This window comes from Ceratotherium simum, chromosome 17, assembly GCF_057802395.1.
Source record: "Ceratotherium simum simum isolate JZ-2026a chromosome 17, ASM5780239v1, whole genome shotgun sequence".
Lineage (NCBI taxonomy): Eukaryota > Metazoa > Chordata > Mammalia > Perissodactyla > Rhinocerotidae > Ceratotherium > Ceratotherium simum.
In genome coordinates, this window is record NC_141916.1 from 2,496,465 (window position 1) to 2,516,943 (window position 20,479).

Below are 20,479 nucleotides of genomic sequence, written 5' to 3' on the forward strand. Positions count from 1 at the left end.
AAGAGAAAAGTTTAGCTTTAGGAACCTGCTAAAGCTTCAAAACTATTTATGAAGTCAGCAGAGTTCTAGTATGAATTTAGGATAAGAAGTGGAGACTGTTAAGGTAATTACTCTATCAGGAATAGTAGCAAATAGGGGCTCAAATCGTCTCCTATGCCTAATGTTTTTGCTTCTGACCAGAAAAGGGAAGCCAGAGGAGCCAGAAACATGTAGTAGCCAAAAAAATAGGAGTGACTATATTGAGACACAGGGAACGGAGGAAGGGAAGATACCAAGGACACTCCTTGGTTTCTCTGTTCAAATAACACACCGAACAGCCAAGACCCCAGCACTTCAATTCTCCTTGCACAGATCACAGGTCTGCAGGGGCAAAACGAGTCACTCACTGTTTCCGCCACGCCCCAGGACCGGCCTCAGTCTTCCCCTCGCCTGACTACTACCTGCCTTCCCCCCCCTCAGCTCATCCAGATTCTACCCCATTCGTGTAAGACTCAGCGAAATGCTGCACCTTTCAAGCATCCTGTCCAGATCTCTTCCAGGAAGAAGCAACCTTTTCTTTTCTTGAACTCATAAAATATTTAATCTATGTGTTTGTAACTGGTTCTCAACCCAGGCTACACATTAAAGCTCTCCAGGTGATTAAAAAAGAAGCCCAGGCCTACCTCAGATGAATTAAATCAGAATCTCTAGAGGTGGAACCCAGTACTTTTTAAAAGCTCCTCAGGTCATTTAAATGGACAGCTCAGAGGTGAGAGCCACTGCTTTATATGTGTCTTACTCAAACTATCAGACTTATTTTCATATCCCTAAATTGAGTTGAATACATGTATAATTAAATTTTTAGGTCCTGACTTTTAAAAAATTAGATTTTAGTATTCTGAGTGAACATATTAAATCTGCAGAAATAGTTTACCCAAGAGTCAAATATTCCTATGCCCTAGCTAGTATTTTCCGTTTAGGCTTAAATTATGGGATGTTCAGTTGTAAGTACAATGGTTATATAAGATCCACAGATACTCCTATTCAGAGACAGAACTTTTAAAAAATGACATAGTTTGTTTTTTGGTTTGTTTTCTTTTAGTTATAAACCATGCACACAGCTTACCTCTCTAACATCCACCATCCACCCTCCATCAACAAACAACAAGACGTTGTACATTTTCTCCTTCACATCAGCAGTGAGAGCATCCAAGTGCCCTTTCCAGATGCCATAATCCATCTGCAAAACAGACACAGAGTAGACATATAGTGGACTGAAACCAACAAAGGATGGATTTGCAAAGAATACACAGGAATATATACAAGGAACATCATTCTAACGAGCTGACATTCAGTCAGCCAAATATAAAAATAAACATCAACAGACTGCAGGTAAATAAAACACTGCTGTTAACTTCGTAAATGAACGCTAATGTCACCTGAAGCTATGTTTCGTTTTATGTTTTGTATGTTTATGTAAGTTTTATGTTTCGTTAATTATCTACAGAAAAGTAACTAAACAGATGGCTCTTTTTCAAAGTGGAACATTAATAGGAAGATCGCCTGTTACAATAGGAATATCACTGCTGAAGAAATGACCTCTTCACATACATGACGTGTATTTTTAAGCTGCAGCAGACATGTCTCATCTATATTCCACTTACTTCATATTTCTTTTCTTTGTGTTCGTGAGCCACTTTCTCAGTAAAAGTTGCTTGAGGTGTCAAAGTAGGTTTTTGTGGAGCTGAATTCATATGCTTAAACCACTCATTAAAGGTTTCATGGGCTTCCTAAAATGTAAAATAAAATAGAAAAAAACAAAAAAAGAAATAAAACTTTTCACATATGTTCAACAAAGCTTTTAAAACTTGGTTATTAGAAATAATTTTGCAACATCAAGAAATAAAACTGTTTAATGTTTATTTTTTATGCAAAAGAAAATCATTGTGAATAAATGTTTTGTCAAGTGACAAACACCAGCAAGGTGTATATATACATGTGTCTGTGTATATTGTGTTTTCTGGCACCTACTCCTATCTCAGCACCCTGACCACATATGTATCTTGACATTCATCACCCTGTGATGTCGTCACTCTGTGATGTCCTTATTACCCTGTGATGTCATCACCCCGCGATGTCATCATCACCCTGTGACGTATGCACGTTTACATGTCTGTCTTCTTGACTAGCCTGTTAGCTTCTAGAGGGCAAGGATGGACAGCTGTCCACAAATTAACCCCTAGAACCCAGCCCAATGTAATCACTTCATTATTTGCTGAATGAATTTTGAATAAGTATGTTGTTATTTTAGTCATAACAAATATAGAATATCTTGCTTTTCTCAGTTATTGCCAAAAGCAGAAATATTAAAGTTGAGCCAAGCATTCAAAGAATCTTAAGAAAACCTAAGTTTCAGACATCACACACTGTCCACCATGGGAGATGTTCTTGGTCAGTCAGCACTGAAGGCTAATGAAGACCAGGTCATGACCTCTATGCCCTGTGGATCAGTCAGTACCACAGTCACAAAGGAGATAAGATGGTCAATCACCACTTCTGGAAAAATAGTTCAAAGTCTGAGAGTGAATCCGAAAAATCACCATACAGACAGGCACGTTTATGGTTTTCTTTACGATCTCACCAGATAAGCTCGAATGCACAAATGTTCTCTGATAGCATTATCATCTTCGGCAGGAAGTGGACTTTCCATTCCTTGTTCCTCCCACTGATTGTAGATTTCTGCTATAGAATCCTGAGGAATTTTCACAAATACTTCTTTTGCAGCTTCGTGCTTTTTTGATGCTGTGAAAAAGAGGTACAATTTTTCAATATATATGGATTTCTATGTAATGGTTTAAAGGAGTCAAATCACTGGTTTGCAACTTTTACAGTCAGCTGTAACCATTTCAGGTCCCAAGATACTTCTGTGAAAGGTCTCGGCGATCTTTCTACCTAATGGCTGGGCCTCTTCCTTATTTCAATGTGAGAGTCACAAAAGGATTCATTAAATGCAGTTACTTTTACATACTTATTTGTCTTAAAAAAAAGCAATTACATTTTTCAAAGCCTTAAGAGTATATGCAAAATTGAGGCGGCCATGAAAATTCATTGTTAAATATGTTCTGTTTCATAATACTGGGTTTGATATATAAGAGTGGCTGATCTGTACCCTCCCCTACTGGAAGGATTAGAAAAACAAAAAACAATACAAAGTTCAAGAGTACATGGATTTCAACAAAAACTTTAAAAAAGAAAATAAAAATACAGCATACCCAAGAATTTCCTCATTATTGCATTGCCTTGTTTTAGTGCTTCCGCCCTCTGTGCTGGGTCAAATACCAACCAGTCAATTACATCAATCTTCAAACGGTCCTCCTATTCATTTAATTGAAAAATAGAAACATCAACTGTGTTTTTTCCTAGGATATTCTGCAAATTATAGAATTAACTTACACCTGGCACTTCCAGTGAACATCATTTTCCCTTAAGTTATACAAAATCATGAAAGAATCTAGCTTTCTTAGCTTATTTTCACATTTAATGGCTCCCTTTTGGATTATAGAGAAACGTCCTAGACCGTGACTCTGGCATCATATATTCTGTGTACTACCAACCTAACCACAGGCCTCCTTTAAGTGCTACTCTCAAGTTTTTTTCTTTCCTAGATAAAACTTTCTATTCTTTTCTGAAAATAGGAGTAAGCAAGCTACTGCTATAAGAGTTAGTGACTGATCAAGTATCTAGAACAATCTGATGAGCAAAAATCCAATGCTCAGGTTTTTTTTATTAAAGAAGCTTCCTTTAAGATAATACTACTATAAGTAATCCCTTACCTAAGACCTTAAATTTCCTGTCAATTTTTATAATTTAAAAGGTTTTGGCTGACAAGGAGAAATGCTTAAAAAAAGAAAGAAGCCAGAGTATTTGAAGGCAGAATTCACCAGAGAACAACCTGGGGGAGCATCAGGAGTTACATAACACCCCCCATCACCTCAGTAGTGCCGGTATCCAGGGATGGGGCCAGGTCATGATGACTGAATTCACCGTTGTCTTTCTTTCGAATATTCTCAACTACAGTTTTTGTTATAGTTGCAATATCCAAATCTGAAGAATTTTTTGAAGAGACAAAAACAAGAATTAGTCATAATGATTTAGTAAATTTGGGATAACAATTTTTTAAAACTGTAACATGTAAATTATGCAAGACATTATAAAAGAAAATGACAAAATTAAAAGACATTTTACACGAGTTACAGTATCAGTTATTTTATTCCTAAAATAGAATTTCGTTGAACGTTTGATTCTTTTTTTTTCCTCTCAAGAGAAATAAGCTGTACAACTAGAAGGATAAATGTCACTAAAGCCAAATGATCATCTGCCTGCAAGGCCCAATAGAGGAAGCGTTAACCGTTTCTACCTGCTTCTTTGGCCAATTCCAGGCAATGGTGACGCTGTTCAAACTCTGTAACTCCTTCCAAAAATAACGCATACTGGGCAACAGCCAGGTCTTGAGGCAAATGACAGGTGTAAAATGCTATGAGATTTGTATGTTTCTCATTTATTAAAAGCTAAAAAATAGAAAAGATCAAAGTATGTCAACAATACAAGTTCTAGGATCAGCAGTGCTTTTTAAAAAGTTTACTTCACAATTTCAAACATATTTAGGAGAGAGTCATACAGACATGGATTTGTGCTGCTATAAAGCATAATTTTAAACTGAAAAAATGTACTTAAGATAATTAAAAGATCTCTGATGGATTCTGATGACTTGCCTGCCACTGGGTAATAAATTATCATTCTGATTTTTGTTTTCATTAAAATAGTAAAAAAAAAAAAAAAAAAAAAGAATCAAATTGTGGATTCTCAAAGTTTACCTGTATGTATGTCTTTAAAACCTCAATGGAAACTTCTTCCTTCATAGGAAAAAAAGATATAATTCAGTTATAAACACAACTGCTTATGCGTACCAGCAAGATATCTAATAAAAATTCTGCTATTAAATGATTTAGTGATTTTAATATTTACCATTGAGCAGTAACTGTATGCCAGCCTGGGTACTTAGCAAAGTTCATGTATCGCCTGATTTAATCTCACCCTAACTCTCTGTGGGTGGTTACTATGACTGTTCACATTTTACAGAGGAAGAAACCAAGACCTACGGAGGTTTTATTTGCCCAGAATTACAAAGCTAGAAGCTGTTGAGTAAGGATGGGAACCCAGATTGTTACTCCAAAGCCCAGGCTTTCAACTACTCTATCATTCTGCCTTCCACACATGCTCTGAAGAAAATGTGGAAAGAAGAAGACAAAGGTTTAAACTCTCACAGAGAACTTAGGCTGGTTCAGTTAGCAGCTTTAGCTGGTTGATTTAGAGTTGGATATTGACGAGCATTAAAGTTACGAATTTACCAAAAACCAGGTAACCATCAGCATTCTGCAGCCACAGATTGGAACCCTAACAGGTCACCACAGTCAGTTATCACTGAGGGACCATATGAGACTAGAGAGAAGACTTCGACACCATTATCACCGTTTATCTAGAAAACGACAGAAAAGCAGTGTGTTTTCCTGATGATGGGTATACAGCAACAGCCTTGCAGGGAAGGGTAAACGGTTTGTTTTATTTACTTTGGTCTGTAGTCCCAGCGTTCGAAAAAACAAAATGAGGTGAGTCATGAAGCGGAGGAGGTGTCCAGGTAGATTATTTCTGCTTTTGGAAAGCCATTTGCTGAACTCATCCATCAAACCTACGAGCATCAAAGCAAAGACGCAGCAATAGGGTAAAAATCAAAGGAAGAGAAAGAAACATTACCAAGAACACTGACTGAATTTCCACAGTGCAGTTAAGTCACTATCTCATTGTTAATAACCATCATACAAAACAAACTCTGGGTTAAATTCAAACTTTCTAACAGTTAGCTGAACAGCTGCACTCAAATAGGCGAATATTTATAAAGACTATAAAAGATGTGGTGAGTTGTATGATTGTTTTGGTAACTTTTTACAAAACTACTATAAGAAAACAAAGAACTCATACAAAGTAAAATAAAACTATAATATCTTACCATCAATGTCTCCCAGGATAAGGAATTTTTGAACTATATGATAATGTTCTTGATTCTCTTCCAGAACTCTCTGAAAAAATTTTTACATTTTCCATAAATCTTCTAGTGTTCACTCTGTAGTATGTATTCATTGTCAAACTAAAAATGTCAAACTTTTTGAAATAACATATACAAAGAGAAAGTTGGAAATAAAAGATCTTCTGAGATCAAAAGAGAATAAAATGTGGGAAGGATACTGCCTTTGGAATATACTCAAGGCTTACAAATCCAGGACTGAACAATATCTTTGAAAGCAGAGAACTGTGATAAAACAATTTAATCTCTGTGAATGTTATTAAACTTCCATTTTTTATATATTACTACTGTGTTCCTTGGCACTCCATGGTGGACCAGAAAGGAAGGGCACTCGTGACTCAGCGAAATGAACTGTAAGGTTTCTTTCAACATGAACACACTTCTTAGAAGCATTCTTTGGGTATTCTCTGCCACACGTGGCACCAAGAGTAACACAACCCATCACAACATAATTAGACAGAGTTTAAAAAACCATTTACGAGTAACCTGCAGCTAGATTTTTTGAAGCAAACAGTTTATTTTTTGTCAAATATTTTAAATTTTTATTTGGTTATCTAAATTTTCTTTCAGCATTTATTCTTTTTACATTCAAGCCTTTGCTCCATCTGGAATTTATTTTAAAACATGGCATAAGTAGGGATCTAGCTTTGTTTTCTTTCCAGATGGAAAGTCAATTACACCCACACCATGTATCTAAATAAACCATCCCTTTTCCTCTAAAATGAAAGGTCACTCTGTCATCTGTTAAGTTCTCAAATACACTTGGATCTGATATGGGACTTCTGTGTTCCACTGATCTATTTGTTCCTGTGCCAATTCTATACCGTACTGCCGTTATCTTTATATTAAGTTTTATTAAGACAAGAATCCTATAACTATTGTTCTTTTCCAAATTTTCTTCCCATTCTTACTTATTCTTCTGTTTGGAAATTTTCTGTCTAGAAATAATCCCCCAAAGCATTAGCTTTCTATGTTAATTTTGGAATGACTGACATTTACATTAAATCCTCTCATCCAGGAACATGTATATATTTATTCATGTCTTTCAATAAGATTCTATAGTTTTCTTTACAAAGGCCTTCAAACTCCTGGTTAATTTTATTTCTAGATATCTTATAGTTCTGGTCTATAATTTAAATGGGACTTTTTTGGGGGGGGCTATATCCTTTTCTAACTAGTTGTAACAAGTACAGAAAGGCTGATTTTTTTTTCTTGAATTTAGATACTTTAACAAATTCTCTTATTAATTCTCTTATTAATTCCAGTCACTTACTGAGTCTTGAGTTCCTAGATTTATAATTTTATCATATATAAATGTTCTCCCCTTTGTAATATTTATATCTATTCCTTGACTGTCTTATTTTATTTTCATTAGCTGGAACCTCAAAATAATAGACTGCTAATAGACATTTGACAGAAAAAGCATTAATTTCCTTACTTTACAAAGAGTTCATATACAAAAATAAGGAAAAGATAAAACCCAGCAGAAAAATAGATAAAAGATCTGAATAGGAAATTCGCAAATGGTCACTAAACAGGAAACTCGCTTAGTCTGTGAACAGACAAGAAAGGTAAGCAGCACACTGAGCTCTTCTTCCCACCTAATCCGACGGATTGGCACAAAATCAAAAGGGTGATGTTTGGGACCTCTGAGAATGCAGGGAAATGAGCACATTAATAAATTACTTGTGGGGGGCCGACCCCATGGCTTAGCGGTTAAGTGCGCACGCTCCACTGCTGGCGGCCCAGGGTTCAGATCCCAGGTGCGCACTGACGCACCACTTCTCCGGCCATGCTGAGGCCACGTCCCACGTACAGCAACTAGAGGGATGTGCAGCCATGTCATACAACTATCTACTGGGGCTTTGGGGGAAAAAAAAATAAATAAAATTAAAAAATAATAATAATAATAAAATAAATTACTTGTGGGACTATAAATTAACAGCTACAACCTGGTAATTAATATAAGCTTTAACGCAGCAACCCTGCTTTCAAGAAACTTATCCTAAAGAAACAGGACTGGTAGATAAGCATATAGGTATACAAGAATGTTCACTGCGGTGCTAGAAACAACCTAAATATCACCAAAGGAAATGATTTTAAAAATTATACATCATTCTACAGAATATTATGTACCTATTAAAAAGAATAAGTTAGGTTGTTAAATCCTTATCCACTAACTTGGAGAGAGTATCATTAAGTGAAAAAAAACCCCTCCAAGTTGTAGAGTAATGTATGCAGTACAACGTGAAAAACAAAAACCAAAATCCTACAGTGGAATATCGACATTATTTACACGTACTTGTGAGAGTGTGGAAAAGGACACAGAAGGGTACGTGTCAATCTGCTTTATCATCTCAGTGGAATGAGAACAACCACAAAAGGGTTTAGAGAAAGTGTTTATAAAGATTTTACTTATATTTTGGGATTATTTTGTTCCAAGGACATACAGTATTACTTTGGTTACTTAAAATTTTTTAAAAGAATATTACTTTAAAAAATACTAGATTATTTTGAGATCTAGGAAAAGAAAGCCTGTTAATCTTCCATTATGTGTTTTAATTTTTCAAAAGGAAAGGGATAAATTAGCTTACATGTATACCATATATTTAGATGAAACCAATCCTAAACCAAAGAAAGAGGAATGATGTATTACTTTAAATACATCTAAATACTTAAGCTTCTTCCTTTTAAAGAATGTCTCTCATGTGTATAATAGATGAGGAAAAGGAGGAGAGGACAAGGTTTCACACACTTTTTGCCTTTCTGCTACCGTGCACAATAGCGTAACATTTGTTTCCTATTCCAGTTATCCTAAAATATTCATATTTACCTTTTTATCAGTAGCCTGAAGTTCTTCAAAAACCTTTTCTAAGGTCCAACTTTGAAAGAAAGAACAGGAAAGGGATAAAATAATATTAATAATATGAACAAAGGCTACAAATACAACTTCACGGAGCATACTACAAACCAACAACAAACTCACTTGGCTTCCAGGTACTCTCTAGGGAGTTCTTCCGTTTCATCCAGAGTCATGACTGATGTCCGGACCTCCTGTTCCACCAGACTGTCCACCATCACCCGAAAGTAGGCCCACACTGTGTCTTCCCAGGTGTCACAGACAGGAAGCAGCTTTTCCCCCATGCCAAAACAGAAACACAGACAGTCAACAAAAAGAAAGGAAAAGCAGTTACATCCACTGACGTGGACTATAAAGTCACTATAATGACATAAAACAGTGTGGATTGTAAAATATCACATTAAATAAACTCCAGCCCCCAAAAACCACATCTTCTAATCTTCTAAGAAGTTTGGTCTATTCAGATTTTTTTCCATACTGAGTTCACAATAGCATCAATTTTTCATGCTGATATAAGATGGTGTTTCAACTAATTATTATAACATCCCTCAATATAGCTGTAAAATGTAGGGTGCAGGGGGGTTGTAAGAAGCATACCCACGAATGTTAAGACCATCCACACAGTCACTGTGCCTTAGTGGTACACTTCTGAATAAAGCTATGGGTACTATAAGTCATCAATAGATGTATGCCATCATTAAATTTACAATTCTTAGAAACTGAAGTCTGATTTCATGCATTAAAACATCATTTGACGTATGGGACACACCATACGAAGCAGCTCAAGCCACTACTCTATTTCATGATTATCTCTATCATTGATACTCTTAGAAAGTAGCTTAAGTTTATAAGATTTACTGTATACAATTATTAGAATATGTTATGTATCTGATTTCATTCCATAGGAAAAAAAAAAGAATTATTAAAATAGATTGCATACCTGCTTAAGATTCCCACTTAAAGCTGCATAAATTGCTCTCTCATATCTATTAAAAAGCTCCTGAAACACAATGAATATAAATTTGAATATTGTTTTTCTTAGTATGTCAGTTTTTTTCATAACCTGGAGTTCTGCAATGTCTTCTAACTGAACTTATTCACTTGATAGCTTCTAAATTTTAATAAAAGATTTAGTGGGGTAATAAGAAGGAAGGACCCCTTATGATATAGTCAATGCTGAAATCTTCAAGAAAAGTCAACCAACTAAATTTCAAATACAGGGTGAGAGCAAATCCAACTCTAATAGATGCTTTATTTATAACAGTCAAATTTTATTCCAGATAGAACCTGTAGAGAGGTGCTTTCCCCTCGCAGGTTTCTAAATACCTAATACTACCTGACACTGACCTAAGAATAACATCAGAACAAGGCACTTGGAACCTGCCATGCATCAGATTGCATCAGATTCCTAAGTAGAATTAATTATATTCATCAAATTATCCCATTCTACTTTCACATTCTATTGATGGCATTTCAGTTTTCTTTTCATGCAAACAAGAGACTTCAGAGACTCACTATACAACTGAGTCCTCATCAGCCATCTGTCTCCAGTCGCTGGTTCTGACCGTCTTGCTCCCTCCTTTCCACTCCCATCAATGCTATCCTAGGACAGGCCCTTAGTGCTTAGTGTCTGAAGAATTCTGACAGGCTCCAAACTAGCTCCTTGGCCTTTAGTCCACTAAATTTTAAGCCTGTTTTCCACTGCCATGCTAATCTTCTTAAAACACTGCTGTCATGTGCCCTCCGGGTTTTGATGGTTCGTCACTACCCAGGATAAAAAAGTTCCCATTCCTTAGAGCAGCATCTGAGGACCACCACTGCCAGTTCTTAATTTACCTTTTTCGATCAGCTTTCCCACTACAGTCAGTTCTGCTACAATGCTTGTTTTGAAAAGGTGAATTTGTTCCAATGCAACTGATATATCAAGGAACAACTTGAACATAATGCTAATTTCCCATTTCCTTACACACAACTTCGTCCACAAGAAACACTAGATGAATACAGAAAACTATACTTAGCTGAACCAAGCCACTTAGAAATACACACAAGTGACACACCTCAAACATCTACCAGCTACCTCAGTTCACCAGGGGTGTTATAAGCTAAACGGATCTGCATCGAGTGTTACCATTTTCTGTCTGATTTCAGATAACCTCCTTCTACCACTTTACAATAACTCATAAGCTGCGAACCCTCTGACACCCAATTCCACAAGCAAACTTCAGGTCTTTTTCAAAGTAAAGTGCTATATTTATTGTGGTATTTATGTATCTCCTAATCATTTAACAGCGTGAAACTGTGCTACTGTTTTTAGTAAGTCTCTCTTTTTATGTATCACTAATGGTTTTTGAGTATTGTGTTCTTAACTCCATTTTCCCCAAAAGCTCTGTGGGTTTTCTGCAGTTTTGCATGCTATGATTTTTAGGAATGCATAGGTCGTGTCATAACCTAGTGCATCCTACTTAGAATTCCTTCTTCTTTTCATCCCCAACAACCCAAATCCTACTAATTTTTAAAAGTTCAATTCAATTCTCTCTCCTGGGAAGCCAGCCTTTAGCACAGTGCTTATTCTCAGAATTTGGTACCTCCTTTATATGTTTTCCTTATATCAGTGCTTAATTCTTAGTACTTAGTGTCTGAATAATTCTGATTAGTAGTTAAGCCTCCAACTCCAATCTTCAGTTTGACTGGAAGTTCTCTGAAAACAGGAATTGTAGTCTCACACTATGAACGTTTCACAGCGCCTTCAGCAGGCCTTCAGTTGATTAGAGTAGAAATCAATATCAGTAAATACTTTATTATAGCTTACATCTTCTGCCATTCTCCAACAACTTATTTTCCAAATACATCTGTATGGATTCCCTTCAACAGGCTCTAATTCTGTTCCTATAAAACAGTAAAAGAAATAAAAATTTTTTTCTTTTTGAGAAAGATCAGGAAGACCGGCTCTGAGCTAACATCTATTGCCAATCCTCCTCCGTTTTTTTTTCCCCCCAAAGCCCCAGTAGATAGTTGTATGTCATAGTTGCACATCCTTCTAGTTGCTGTATGTGGGACGTGGCCTCAGCATGGCCGGACAAGTGGTGCGTCGGTGCGCACCCGAGATCCGAACCCGGGCCGCCAGTAGCGGAGCACGCACTTAACCACTAAGCCACGGGGCCAGCCCCAAAAGAAATAAAATTTATAGTTTAAAATGAGATTGCTTTATTTCAACGATTTCTAAAAATAAAAGCTATACTTCACAAAGACTGACAGGGCTAAATCTATCCCCAACTCTCACAATAAAATCGACTACAACACCTCCATTAACATTCGGGTCATGGTAGAGCTTCCAGCCTTCAAGGGTCGCAGCTCTCCAGGCCTGACCACAACGTTTACAGAGTCGTTGCGCCTTTGGAAACAAGACAGAGTGTTAGTTACAAAGGAGTGCGGTCCTGAAGAAACCGCTGTGCCGTCTGGGGAAGTACGAGTGCTGTCCGACAGGAGCCAACACCTCGGGGCTCTCACACCTTACAGAGAATAAGGCAGACGACCAGCAATGGCGCTTCTCTTTAACACCACATGCACAGCTCTCAGGGGTCTCTGCCTTCCTTTCTTTTTTTTCCTAATAATCCCTTTGCTCTTTGATTTGGGGCTCACCAACAGGTTCCCATGGTGCCCAGAGGCACTGAATTCCACTAGAAACAAAGGGGCTAAAGAGGCTGATGGCCCTTGATTTACATAAAAGTATTACAAAACATGGTTAGTCTCCACAATGACAGAGTGCTACTGCTCCTTCAGCTCCTCCCCCTCCCCCAGTGATATTTATGTTAAACGTGACCAAGCAGATGAGCTTGACATACCAGTGAGGTAGATACATGTTGTGGGTCCATCTTCTCTTGAGGAACCATCTCTTTGCCATTTAGTTCATATGGTTTGGGTAGCTCTTATGATCCCATCTCTGAACTCCAGGGTTAGCCATGTGATCTAACAAGAACCACTCCCAGGACTCTTGCTGGAGATACTGGGAAACAGACACCCTCCTTTCGCTGGGATCGCTACCTTGCAGGAGGATGTGAGCCTAGAGCTGCTAGGGGCCATCACTAACACCAGGAGCGGCTTCTCGAGAATGAAGCCACAGAGCGGAGGCCAGAGCCAAGAGCCTAGGAAAGACAGTACCCTAATGACATCTTTTGAGTCCCTGGATCCTGCTTAAAGCCAGATATAACCCTCCACACTTCCTTGTTTCACGAGCCAATCAATTCCCCCCTTGTAAGTAACTTGAGTTGGGTTTCTGTCACTTGAACCTAGAAAACCTGATTAATACAACCAGAGTTGTAAAGAGTATCAGATCCCGAACAGCATTCTGGATTTATGGCTTTTAAAAATTATGAAAGCTATGTAGCAACTTGGAGAAAGTTTTGATAGGCTATCTAAAAAGGGCAGGATAAAAACTGAATGTAGAACCTTAAAAACATTTTTCTAAGTGAAATAAGCCAGATACAAATGGACAAGTATTGTATGACTCCACTTACATAAAATAGCTAGAATAGGCAAATTCATAGAGACAGAAGGTAGATTAGAGGTTACCAGGGGCTGAGGGAGGGGGACATAGGGAGTTACTGCTTAAGGGTTACAGAGTTTCTGTTTGGGGTGATAAAAGATTTTGGAAATAGATAGTGGTGATGGTTTCACAACACTGTGAATGTAATTAATGCCACTGAAATGTACACTTCAAAATGGTTAAAATGACAAATTTTGTTATATATATATTTTATCACCATGAAAAACAATTAATAGTGTAATATATCAATATACTGAATTGTACGGTATGTGAATTATATCTCAATAAAGATGATAAGAGAAACTTGAATGTATACTATGATTGTTACCACCCAACATGGGGCCTTCTGCTTGCCGCAAGACATGCCAATAGTCAAGAGGCAAGGTGGTAGGAGAAAAAGGACTATTATGACAGCTTGCTAGCAGGAGGGAAGATGGCTGACTCATGTCCAAAAGAACCATCTTAAGGGGGCATGAAATCTTGCAGCAGTTATATAGGCCATTGTGTTATCAGGGAGGGGGTTAGGAATGTTGACCTTCTGGTGTTACAGACTGGGAGTGCCACACCAGATCTTTCAGTTTTCACTGATGATGGCTATCAGCATAGACTCTCTGTTCAGGAGTCATCACATTCCTAAGGAACTCAAAAAAACGAAGTTATCATCTTATCGCAGCTGGGAGGTACGTGCACAAGCAGGGGTAATGAAATCTACAGAGCAGTTAGATCTCCTGGAGGGAGCATATCCAGCTGGGTTAGTTTGTCAGAGGTCATTCAAAGTTACAATAGAGTTTTTCTTTTCTACAATATGGCTTCCCTTATGTCAACCTTGTCTTGAGCTGGTATCATGATTATGATTATGCTGGAAGAGGTACAAAAGAAAAAGGGCTGTAAGTAGAAAGCCCACTATCTGTGGTTGTGTAAAGGTAGTGGGACCTTGAGGTTTTTCAAGCCTTCAGTAATGTGGTCATATTCTTGTTTTCTGTTTTTTAAAACGCATCCTTGTTTGCCATTGCGATTCCTAGTATCCTGCACATCACCTGGCAGAGTGGCTGGGACTTAAATATTTTCTGAATAAATGTGATACCAACGTCTCTTAATTAAGAAATAAGAATGATGCTTAATAATCCAAGACTCACTACGATAAGAAATTACTTAATATGTGCTAGTGGTCTGTAATACAGAAGGAACAGCACTTTGAACAAACACATTTCCGTCTGAAGAAGATCTCCAAGAGTGCTGCAGAACGCGTTCCACGAGGCTGGAAGCTCCTGTGCATGGGACTGCTCATCAGAGTGGACAGAGCCCCCCAGTGAGCCATCCAACAGATACTTAACATTCTAGGTGTAAGATCTGAACTACTACCAAGACTGCAGTTAAAGAGGTGAGGATAAGTCTTCAAATGCTAAATAGTGTCACCCAGAAGAGTAATTAGGGTCTGACTTATTCTCAACTCTTCAAAATCAAAGCCAGAAGTAATGGGGATACACCTGGCATATCAGGAGGCAAGTTTGACCTCTTAGAAAGACTCTTCTATCAGAGTTGTGCAAACCAGAGGGCACTGCTTGCTGAAGCAATGTGTTTCTTATCACTGGAAACGTTCAAACCGGAGTTACATCCAGAAATACCCTGAAAGAGATTACCGTGTCGAGGAGGCATGCCAGGTGGTCACAAAGATCCGTTCCAACTTACAGAGGCTATGACTTTCTGAAATTGGACATGCAGAGTATCAATGATTTACCTCTTCTGTCATTCCAGCACGGATTAGAGTGAAAAGATATTTCAGTAATCTGACTTCATCTTCTCTATCCAGATCATCAAGGGGCATCTTCTGTCTCATGGGAGCATCAGGGTCCTACCAAAAAAAATTCATCATCCATAAATCCTTTGTACATACATTTTAAACATCATCAAGAGATAATAAATCTCTCCTGAGTTTATATACGGAAATAAATTCATTTACAATTTAGTTAAGTGACAAAGGGAATGAAAGTGTCACAAGTGTTCCCAGTAGCCACCCAACTATCCACTGCCCATTCAAAACAGACTCCGTGGCTACAGAGGCACATGCCGAGGTCAGGCAAGGTGGAAATACCACTAGCCCAGCCCAGCCAGGTAACACTAGAAACGCTACTCATAATTCAAGATGACCTGAATTTTACCCTGTTGTAGCAACTACACGGCTAAGTTAATTCTAAACAGAATTAGGAGAATGAGCACAGAGGAGAAACTGAAGCAATCACAATGCATCCTGTGACCAGAAAGTGCTTAGCTGGTACCTTCTGAGAACATGTGAGAATTATGGGAATAATGCTATACAAAACACACCAATGCCCAAGAAAAATTTTTTAAAAACATATTTCTAATGAATAAATAAAACCCCCCTAAAGCAGTTACTGCTACCTACTACCTTACAGGCAGAAAGAAACGTGCCTTTAAACACCTGGGGTGACACACTGTCCTCACTTTTGCAGAGAGCACACGTGGTCTGCATGATGAAGTTCAAACGAAAAACGATTTTAATGTGTCTTAAGAAAGGAAGTAATTCTTATTCCAAATGTTACTGAGTGTATGGTAATATGAATATCAAGTCAGAAAATGGAATGCATAATAGTCAATTGGCTACTTTAACAAATATTTTACAGACAGATACAATTGTTCAATTTTGGAACATGGTCTTTCTGGCAAAAGGTAATCACCACTTTCTAGATGTTAAGAGTAAATGATTTTCACTTGCCTGCTACAGGGTAATTTTGCTACAATTTATTTCAAGGTCTTCCAGTAGTTTCCAAACAATTTTCATCAAAAGCCACTTTTGTTACCAAATGGAATTATTTTTCAATTGTTACTTAATTCTCCCACTCTTCACTACAAACATTTAATTCACATGCCGCTAGCTGTCACAAAGCTCTATTCCTTTATTTCTACAATAATTAGACTCCTATTCTTTTCAAATCCACTGTTATTCTTAGTACTCATATCCTAGAATGACCTTTCTAACCTCAAGCTAATTCACAAAGCTTGACATTTTTTTCCTGCTTTCTACATAAAAGAGCTTTCATATGTCACCACCTTATAGTTGAAGAGTCAAACCTTGCTATAAAATCAAAATTAATTTGTTTTTAATGCTGGCAAATCAGGAACACTTTCTATACCTTCTTTTTTTTTTTATTTTTTATTTTCCCCCAAAGCCCCAGTAGATAGTTGTGTGTCATAGTTGCACATCCTTCTAGTTGCTGTACGTGGGACGTGGCCTCAGCATGGCCAGAGAAGCGGTGCGTAGGTGCACGCCCGGGATCCGAACCCGGGCCGCCAGCAGCGGAGCACGCGCACTCGACTGCTAAGCCATGGGGCCGGCCCTATACCTTCTTTTGCAATTTACAATTCATAGGCCATGGATGTGTTCAAATACATTCCATCAAATTCAAACGCAACTTAGCAGTTTTAGTTAAATAGTATGTGCAAACCTTTGGGAAACTAAAACAAGGATCCAAGAGAAGAAAAGTTCTCAGCCTTTAAAAAAAAAAATCACTTCATTTTAAAGACAACTTTCATTTCAAAGAACACTCACCAGTTCAGTGACAAGAGGACGGACACTGCCTATATAAGAAGACAGCTGCCGCTGTTTCAAGGCATGCAGAGTATTTTCCCTGAGAGAACAAGCACAAATTTCTTTAAAGGAACAATTTTCATAGGTCCATTAAGAAAACATCAAGTCAAGTCAAAGTAAGAAAAAGAGCGTATGCACTCAGAAAAAACATGCAAAAATGCTAAGTATAAAAGGGCATTTTAGGGACCGGCCTGGTGGCGCAGCGGTTAAGTGTGCGCGCTCCTCTCTGGTAGCCCAAGGCGGACCGATGCACCGCTTGTCAGGCCATGCTGTGGTGGCATCCCACATCAAGTGGAGGAAGATGGGCACGGGTGTTAGCTCAGGGCTAATCTCCCTCACAAAAAAAAAAAGGGCATTTTAGCTCAGATGACTAAAGACGTGGAACACTTTTTCACATTCTTATTGGCCATTCATCTATCTGCTTTTGTGAGCTATCTGTTCACATCTTTGCCTTTTTATTGGGTTATCTTTTATTACTGAGTAGTGGTTCTTTATGAACTACAGGTCCTCTACACTTCTTCCAGCCTGCGGCTTGCTGCCAATTCATTTCCTCAATTATGTCTTTTAATGAGAAGTTTTTAATTTTGATGAACTCAAATCAATCTTTGCCCCAGATTACTGCTTTCTGTGACCTAAGAAACACTTGCCTACTCCCAAGTCAATAAGATGTCTTGCTATGTTTTCCTCTAAAAGTTCTATGGTTTTAGCTTTTACCTTGAGGACTGTGATCCATCTTGAAGTAACTGTTGGGTATGGAGTGAAGGTGTCAAAAGTTAATCTTTTTTCACATATTAGTCTGGGTCTGCTTTGGAGTTCTCTATTCTGTTTCATTGATCAGTAAAAAAGGGAGACCAACTCATAAAAAAGTTGCAAAAAGCTTAATAGGGCATTTTAACTTAAAAAAATTTTTTTCCCTGAAAATGAAAATTTCTCTTTATCTCAGAAAAACAACAACTACTCAAGATTTAATTTTCAACATTCAGTATCACTAATTTCCTAGTTAAGCAGAGAAAATATAATTGACTTGCAGACTTTATTACCTATATACTACAGAATTCAGAGGCAATCTGAACTTTTTCTTCAAGTCTTGAAATAAACTGTCGCTTCAACCTAGGGGTGCTTTCTGGTTTCAAGGTCCTACAATAATTTATAGTATTGAAGGATGTAGGGAAAAGAAATTTTAAAAAAATCACAACTATCTAGAAACATGGCAGAAATGTCTTTTTGATGATTAAATGATGATTATCAAGAAAAGAAAGCAAGGTGGTTGTTTGAAAACATGAATCAGACCATATAAGGTTGTTTGAAAACCTTATATGTCCAAGGTTTCCCACCACATTTAGAGTCAAGTCTCAAACCCTTACCTTGGCCTGCCTGTGCAAGTCCTTTATGAGCTGGCTCCCTTCAATCTCATTTCCTCCCATTCTTTTCTTTGCTGTGTTCACACTGGCCTCCTCGTGCAAATACTTCACCTTCTCAGGGTCTCTGTAGTTTTTGCCCAGAACACTTGTCCCTGAGATTTCTGCACGGCTTGCCTCCTTCATTTCTTAAAAGCCCCTTACTCTTACTACCTGTTACTTCCTTAGAGAGGCCTTCCCTGATCAACTCTTCTGCCCATTATCATCCGCTATCCATCAACTCGCATTCTTTTTTTTTTCAAAGCTCTTAATACCCAATAGGATATATGTTTGTTTATGTGCTAACTCTCATAAATAACAATAAATTCCATAAAGGCAGGGTTTTTATCTGTTTTGCTGATAAACTGAATAAGTAGTAAGAACTGAATAAATATTTGTTCAAAGATGAATAAACAAAATCAACGTTAACAAACAATAAAAGTTTAGTGCTTACCAATATACTGATTTTGCATAAAACTCAATATTATCGGAAAAATCTCCAATCTCATCTTTGGCAATGCTCTCTAACCAATCTACCACCAGCTAGGAAAGGGAAAAAAAGAAAGAGTATTAACTATAAAATCTGTTAGCATTTTATTTGAGGTAGTACTCCTAGCCTTAATTTCAAAAAAAGTTTCTGATTCAAAAATACCAAGTTAACAATTTTTCCAACCACTATTTTTACTTTTTTTAAGATATATAAATATTATGGCAAAAGAATGAAATTTTCTATAGGAATAATACTGTTTTTAACAGGCTATTGCTGGAAATACCAGGGCTATGATTTGAAAACAAAGAAGAGGGTTCTTAATGTCTTTTAATTTCAAATAAAAAGATCAAAAAGAAAAAAATTAAGAAAAAAGTTTAAATTAAAAAAACTTCAGTTCTTTTATGTCATTTACCTTTTCTCCATGTTTCATAGAAAATATTTAAAAATTCTAGTCATACCTGACTTTGTCGGACAAGTGAATCTCTCTGAAATAACGCTTCCACAACTGTTTTTTCACTGGCATTAGGAGCCTATTAAAAAAAATTATTTAAAGGAAGGAAAGAAAGAAAAGAAGATGCTCTGAGAATATTATTTCAACAGAAAGGTAAAAGTGAATCTGAAATACGTATCTTTAATCACCCATAAACATTTTACCACACAACAAATCTGTATATTCATCTTTGAAAAGTTTTTATAAATAAACTTCAATTTGCAGCTGCTCTGACTTGATATTTTAATTCTTTGGATATACTTGGAATTTAAAAATTCTATCTCCCCAGAGATACTGTTTTAAGAAAAAATAAAACACAAATCAAAAGGAAACAAACAAAAAAATCATAATACAGGGCTGGATGCAGTCATGTGACATTAGAAAATTAACATTTAAAAACTTTAAAATCTTTTCATTATACATAGCAGAAGTTGATAAATGATAAAAAGTTAAGAACAATCCAAAGCTCTTATGATTGACTTTAAAAGACAACTTGATAAAAATATTAGCAAGTAATATTAAGCAGTATGTTAAAAGGAGAACATATGGTGACCAAATCCATTAATTAATCCATCTTATTCATGGGTTCAAGGAGAAAAGCCACATGAACATCTTGATAGATGCCAAAATGTCACTTGAGAAAAATATCTTCATAGATTAGAAATAGAAGAATATTTTGCTAATAATAGACTATCTAGTTGAAGCCTATAGCACATAACATACTTAACTATAAAGAGAGACACTCCTTTTAAAACCCAGAAGATGAAAAGAATAAGAATTCCTGTAATTATTCAACTTTACTTTGAAAGTTCTAGCTAATATATAAAACTGGAAAAAGAACTAAGTAGTAAGTCAAAGTCATCACTATTTGTAGATAATAGGATTGCCTACCTAGACAATCAATGGAAAACTGTTAAAACTAATAAGTAACTTGAATAAATAGCCAAGTATAAAATAAATAATCTTCCTAGATG

The 20,479-nt window shown here is 37.0% G+C and overlaps 1 protein-coding gene across 5 annotated transcripts in view; it reads right to left on the reverse strand.

Annotated features, from left to right (window-relative positions):
* The window catches only part of NUP107 (nucleoporin 107), a 47,167-nt gene that overhangs the window by 6,001 nt on the left and 20,687 nt on the right, over window positions 1–20,479 (reverse strand). For all 5 annotated transcript variants that reach the window (XM_004429390.3, XM_087442045.1, XM_087442046.1 and 2 more), the window contains 18 exons: window positions 19,474–19,545; window positions 18,980–19,068; window positions 17,090–17,168; window positions 15,260–15,373; window positions 12,279–12,369; window positions 11,788–11,864; window positions 9,919–9,978; window positions 9,105–9,250; window positions 8,952–9,000; window positions 6,044–6,113; window positions 5,607–5,725; window positions 4,854–4,892; window positions 4,397–4,547; window positions 3,971–4,083; window positions 3,252–3,354; window positions 2,621–2,781; window positions 1,644–1,769; window positions 1,106–1,219 (listed from right to left, as the gene is read on the reverse strand). In XM_004429390.3, coding sequence (XP_004429447.1) covers window positions 1,106–1,219; window positions 1,644–1,769; window positions 2,621–2,781; window positions 3,252–3,354; window positions 3,971–4,083; window positions 4,397–4,547; window positions 4,854–4,892; window positions 5,607–5,725; window positions 6,044–6,113; window positions 8,952–9,000; window positions 9,105–9,250; window positions 9,919–9,978; window positions 11,788–11,864; window positions 12,279–12,369; window positions 15,260–15,373; window positions 17,090–17,168; window positions 18,980–19,068; window positions 19,474–19,545 — 1,773 coding nt within the window. The remainder of the gene's footprint in view (window positions 1–1,105; window positions 1,220–1,643; window positions 1,770–2,620; window positions 2,782–3,251; window positions 3,355–3,970; window positions 4,084–4,396; window positions 4,548–4,853; window positions 4,893–5,606; window positions 5,726–6,043; window positions 6,114–8,951; window positions 9,001–9,104; window positions 9,251–9,918; window positions 9,979–11,787; window positions 11,865–12,278; window positions 12,370–15,259; window positions 15,374–17,089; window positions 17,169–18,979; window positions 19,069–19,473; window positions 19,546–20,479) is intronic.